The 6,000-nt window shown below is 37.9% G+C and overlaps 1 protein-coding gene across 7 annotated transcripts in view; it reads left to right on the plus strand.

Moving 5' to 3' along the window:
* Window positions 1-5,639, plus strand: part of LOC134227975 (solute carrier family 12 member 1) — a 167,803-nt gene extending 162,164 nt beyond the window's left edge. For 6 of the 7 annotated variants that reach the window (XM_062709698.1, XM_062709695.1, XM_062709694.1 and 3 more), the window contains exons 9-12: window positions 3,614-3,661; window positions 3,822-3,916; window positions 4,528-4,942; window positions 4,999-5,639. In XM_062709698.1, coding sequence (XP_062565682.1) covers window positions 3,614-3,661; window positions 3,822-3,916; window positions 4,528-4,942; window positions 4,999-5,243 — 803 coding nt within the window. In that variant the 3' untranslated portion in view covers window positions 5,244-5,639. The remainder of the gene's footprint in view (window positions 1-3,613; window positions 3,662-3,821; window positions 3,917-4,527; window positions 4,943-4,998) is intronic. The other variant, XM_062709700.1, reaches the window with a different exon arrangement.
* Window positions 5,640-6,000: the final 361 nt, after the last annotated feature.

Genomic DNA, 6,000 nt, shown 5'->3' on the forward strand with positions numbered 1-6,000 from the left:
AGTTTAACATCTGTAGTTTATGTATGAAGTCATCGTCTTGCAAGATGCGGTGTCCATGCTTTAAACAGTATTCATAGAGGTTTCTAAGATTCTAAAAATCTTTAATAATTGTTCTTAAAGACCATAGGAATTACTTTTCAATTCCAAAAGCGCTCAAAAGTCTCTCAAAGTTTTTGGAAGTTAAACAAAAGTTATAGGAATCTAAAAATGTGTTCAATTCATATTAAAATGATGTATAGTTTTTAGCTTTTCATCATAACCATAGCAAGTTTCGATGGATTTTTAGAAGTCCACGGGGAAAAGAAACTTGAAATGATTTATTGAAATCTATGGAATCACATTCATCCCAAAGTGCGTATGAAATCTGGTCAACAAGGGGTACGTTTTCTTGGTATTGAATCGATAACGTCCATGGAAAATTCAGAAAGTTAATAAAAGTCAAAGAAATTAGCAATAATTGCTTGAAACTATAAAAAGATTAGCAGAAATTTGTGGGATCATTAACCTTTTATCGAGTTTGCAAGATTTTCAAAAATCAGAAGCATTACAGAATGTCGAAAAAACTGGATTCTGTGTTGTGTGGAGTACGCAGGGTTTGCAGAAATAACTCTCAATAGATAACGAACAATGGGGGAGGCAGAAACCTTTTTGAATTATTATAACTCATAAAAAACAGAATTGGATATGCAGACCCAACGAGAAGTTATGTTAAAACGCTTCGTTCTCGCTCATTTTCCGTTTAGCACCATATTTTTTCGCAACAGCAGTGTAAAACAAATTGAAATTCATCATCAGAACAGACCAGAACCAGTGTCCCCGCAATTGGAGATGTTTTTAAAGCACTTATCATGAAGTATATCTCCCGAATTAGTTAAAAAAAACAAAAAACAAAAAAACGTATCTCACGGTATGCTGCATAATGTGAGTGTAACACAGATGATAAGTGAGATTTTTTTTTTTCATTTCGCTTTGGATTCAATCCGTGAAAGTACGTGATGAAATGTGCTCATTTTCTTTATTTGGAATTGACAGTGATCGACTGTGATCAACATCGTTTTAACTAAAAGAGCAACTAGCAACTGTGAAATATACAATCCTGCTATTTTGAAATGCAGTGTTTGTTCGAAGACCAATGAAAATTTCATAATTTATGTAAGGATTCTAATCGGGAGTCCAGATTTTTGATATTCAGAGCTAATTTTATATAAAATTTGCATTGATTTCTCAACACCAAAACTGTTGCTTAAATAGTCCTCTCTCCTGTTTGTCCTTTCCACGATTTGGAACGTGGATGCGCCTCTGATCTAGCCCATGGGAATGCATTCCGGCAACCAAGCTCAATCCTCATGCAAAATAACCAGTTCAGCCGATAGACAATCGGCCGTATCCCTGGTAGCACAGCTCAGATCGATTTGGTTCCATCAACTCTAATGGGACTGAATTTAGTCGCATAAGAGTTACAGTGTCTGATATGTGACAAGTGTGCTACTCGGGATGTCCATTTCAGCCAAATGACATTTTCTTCTAAATACCGTTGGTTTGGAAGTTCAAATGACACATACGGCCAAACAACTTGCGGTCTTATGGCCTTCTGCTAAAAGTTCCGCTAAAAGTGAAATTCTTTAGAGTTTCTGCTTAGATAATTTTTCAAAATTCTTTGAAATTACTTAGCGATTCTAATGGGAATATATTCAGAATTTCAAAAGATTTTTTTGTATTTCAGCGGAATATTTTTCAGATTTCCCACTGGAAGTTCTTCTTGATTGGTCAGGGTTCAGTCAAAACGCACCATGCGGCTTTTTAACTTTCCATAAGGGAAAGTGACAGCTTCATTTACTTTACCCAGTGGGCATTATTAGCGTTACGAATTTTTTTCTGCTTGTCAGCTCCATACTGCTCACGTAATTTCAGTTGTGGAATCATTCCGTGACCATTCCGTATCCTATCTATTTGCACAGTACTTTTCAGCAGCGTACTAGCCTTAAAACGAAAAAGGAAATCATTTCATATCAATTCATTTGTACGTTTGTTGTGGTTGTTGGTTTGTGATTTGTGATCAATTAAATCTGCTAAAGCCTGTCCAAATTTCGGACACCCATCTTCCAATGTGGTTTTACAATAATTGTACATACCACTGAGACGATCCATTCACATAATAGCTAAATCTCTTCGCTTTATTTTTGACTTCCAGCATGTTTTAGCGCTCGTCCTAGATGATTAAATGGCTACAAATTAATTAAACATTATCTAAATGTCAGAAATGTAACGTGGACAGGCTTGGACAATTAGTCTTTGCTTGGACTGAAGCTTGGACTGAAAAATAAGTGATTTTTGTTGGTGCTTGGCGTGATTTGGCTGAACCCTGGCCGGTTGTTACTGAAAGTTATTCAAAATTTCATTTCATAGGGAAATAGTATGAAATTTTCACGGAAATATTTAGAGTTTCATTGGGATGTTTTGGTGATGTTAATCAGCAAATTTCAGTGGTTCTTCGGAAATTTCCATGGAAAATTTCACGGACTTCTACAAATTTACCAGCGCGGAAAAGATCAGCGGCGTGACATATTTTAAAGCACGACGATTGAAAAATATCGGCGGCGGTGGCCTGGCGCGGTGGCGCACACCTCTACAAAAAGACAAGAAGACGAGAAGACTATGAGACAAGAAGACAAGAAGACTAGGAGACGAAAAGCTCCAATCAGATCTTAAAAATTGATTTGTTATCTTCTTTGTAGACAAAAGTAGGGATTTATAGTGGACTCTGTGTTTCTATTTTACGATCAAATATGGGTCAGTGAATATTCGATTACATTCCACAAATTGTTTTTCATCCCAGTTTTTGTTTGTAAAGGACATCCGTTGCTAATTAAAATGATTTTTGGACACGGTGATTATTCTCAGCGGCAATCAAATGATTGAGAAAAAAAACTGACTTAGTAATTTTATCTTATGAAAACATGCGTTGCTTTCGTTAAATCGGAATGCAGTCATGTTATAATTGTAATTGTAATTTTATTGATCGACGGTAGCCTGCCAGTTATAAAACTTTAGATCAGGTCAAGAAATAACCTAGATCAAACGAAATTATGCTTTAACATAATACCAATCGTTTGAATTACATTCCCAAAAAGAATTTAATTTGTGCACTAGCTCCTACATCGTATATTTCGACAGTGAAACAAATATTGCTTTAATTAATCGAATTTCTGCAACTTCCGTTCACTGATCCGCACGGACTAGGGGAGTGTCCACCCCCACCCAACAGAAATCGAAAATGCTCACTCTTAATCCTTTTTATCCTTATCTTTTGCCATGTGTATGAATTCCACATCTCTACCACTCCGATCCACACAAAATGCTCAAACCAATACCGGAATGCGTGCGTCCGTTTGTTTGCCTTGCATGAAAATACCAAAAACCAACCTCGCACATACATCCCTTGGCACGAATTAATTAAATTTCTCCCCGGGGCATCAACACAACATAACCCGCTCGAATGCAAACAAAACCGATACCGGTCCACGAAAACACATATCGCACATTTGGATAATTCGCACGTCGTCCATCCACGGGAATCCCGCCATCCATCTGGTCATTTCCATTGGCCAAGCAGGACACGAGCGGAATAATGTTCACGAGAAGAACGAAAAGAATCTCAAAGGTGAGTGTTGTAGTTGTATTGCATGTCGTATTTAGATTGAATCCTCAATAAATCTCAATTGAAAATAGTCAATTTCCAAAATGTCATTCAAAAAACCCACATCCACCACTTAATCAAACTCACGTGCGGACTTTGTTTATAAATGTTTACAATACAACAGCCAGCAGCACCAGCGATTTGACCACAGGAACGCCACGCATACAGACCGTGTCCGGAATGCCAGACCCGATGGACATCAATGCGAAATTGTTGAACGTGAGTATCCATCCAACATGAACGGTTGTTAACTCTGTGTAGGTACCTATTTGTAGTGGTTTACGCAGAAATTGTAACCTCGTGCTTTACATATGTAGCTCTTACATTGGTTCATAAATTTGGTCGCCAAAATGTAACCATCGAAACGGTTTTGATAGACTGCGAAAAATTATTGGAATCCAGGATATTATTTGTTTTTGATAGGTAACTTGGTAGAAAGGGGTCGTACACTAATTACGTAAGCATTTATGGGGGAGTGGGGGTCTGCCATTATCCAATGTTCCATATAAATAAAAAATGATTTGTATGAGAAGAATCTTACGGGGGAGGGGGGAACCCAGAAAAAATGCTTACGTAATTAGTTGTAAAATGTCACTTTCAGTCATTTTTAGTCCATACTTTTGACGAATTTTATCCCTAATTCAATTTCACCTACGTTAAGCACAACAAATGCGAGTTGGACGAAGGCTAATTACATTTTTCTCTTACATTTTGCAATTTTATGGTTATTGCTGATTTTAAGTAATCACCAGTAAAAAAAACTTCAGAAAAAAATTATTCCATCAATTTATATAAATTTTTCCACTTTGCCAATCGCCCAATTTTTTCAGGAAACCAATAATCGCTCGCTGAAACGTACCAACAACGATCCGGCTCTACTCTATCGGGGTCCAGGTGGTGCCGAACTGCCAAAAGAAGTCTTGGAGGAACTTACCCAGTTCACGAGCAAAAAGAAACATGGTATTATCGATGTCTACTGGCTGTACGACGACGGAGGTCTCACCCTGCTGCTGCCGTACATCATCAGCACCCGGCGCAACTGGAGCTCGTGCAAGTTGCGAGTGTTTGCCCTGGCCAACCGGAAAAACGAGCTGGAATTCGAGCAGCGTAACATGGCCAGTTTGTTGGCCAAATTCCGCATCGACTATTCCGACCTGACGCTGCTGCCGGACGTGAACAAGAAACCATCTCAAGTGATGGCCGGATTCTTCAAGGAACTTGTTCGAGAGTTCTCTGGCGAAGATGGTAAGTTCAAAAATTGTCTTAAAAATACAATAGCTACATCCCTTGATCATTTTCAGGCATAATTTCCGATGCGGAACTGTTGGCCGTCCAAGCAAAAACGAACCGCCATCTGAACATTCGCGAGTATCTACTGGAGCACTCGCAAAAGTCGGACCTGGTCGTAATGACTCTGCCGATGCCGCGGAAGGGAGTTGTCTCGGCTCCGCTGTACATGGCTTGGTTGGAAACTTTGAGCCAGGGAATTTCGCCGTTCCTGTTCGTCCGTGGCAACCAAACCAGCGTACTGACGTTCTACTCTTAAACTCATGCAGCCGTCACTAATATTCTCCCGTCTCGAGAAGGACGTCAATTTGCACACTTTCATGCTGTTGTAGTTTTCGCCTGAGATGGACCATTCCAGCCACATTGTATCGTATCACATGGATTAGACGCCTTTGAAACATCGAGCGAGTGAAACGTACACCTCCATAACTTATTTCCATTATTGTGGTTTCATCGAGAAACGTTTCGCAATATCGTAGTATATAGAATATATTCAAGTGCCTCAGAGAGATTGTTGCATCGATTTCACATAGAAAAACCAACAATTGTATTATAATAATTTGTAAAATTGAAATGTATTTCATAATATTTTTGTTATTTTTGTTGTATTAATGTATGAGATTCGTCTGAAAAAAAATCTTTGGTTTCACTTCAACTCTTTGCATCTTTCTCTTAGATATTTCATTTTTGTTATTTTTCCATTCAAAAACTCTTGAAAATAATTGTCCGGTTTATACCTATTGAAGGTGTACGGGTCTTCTACTTCCATCCATTCATCCAATGTATCTTTGCTGGGTCAAAAAATTGTCCAGACTCCAAAGCTCAGATATAAAACCTTTTTAAAACATATTTAATGAATCATAAAATAGTCACATTCGTTTCAGAAAAAATAATTAATAATAATCAAATTTCATTAATCTCGATAACAGATTAAAGATACAAAATAAATGCCAAAAAATGTATACGGATATACATGCTCAAAACATTGTTTAAAGAGTCCACACATTAAGGCTCCC

This window comes from Armigeres subalbatus, chromosome 3 (genome assembly GCF_024139115.2).
Source record: "Armigeres subalbatus isolate Guangzhou_Male chromosome 3, GZ_Asu_2, whole genome shotgun sequence".
Lineage (NCBI taxonomy): Eukaryota > Metazoa > Arthropoda > Insecta > Diptera > Culicidae > Armigeres > Armigeres subalbatus.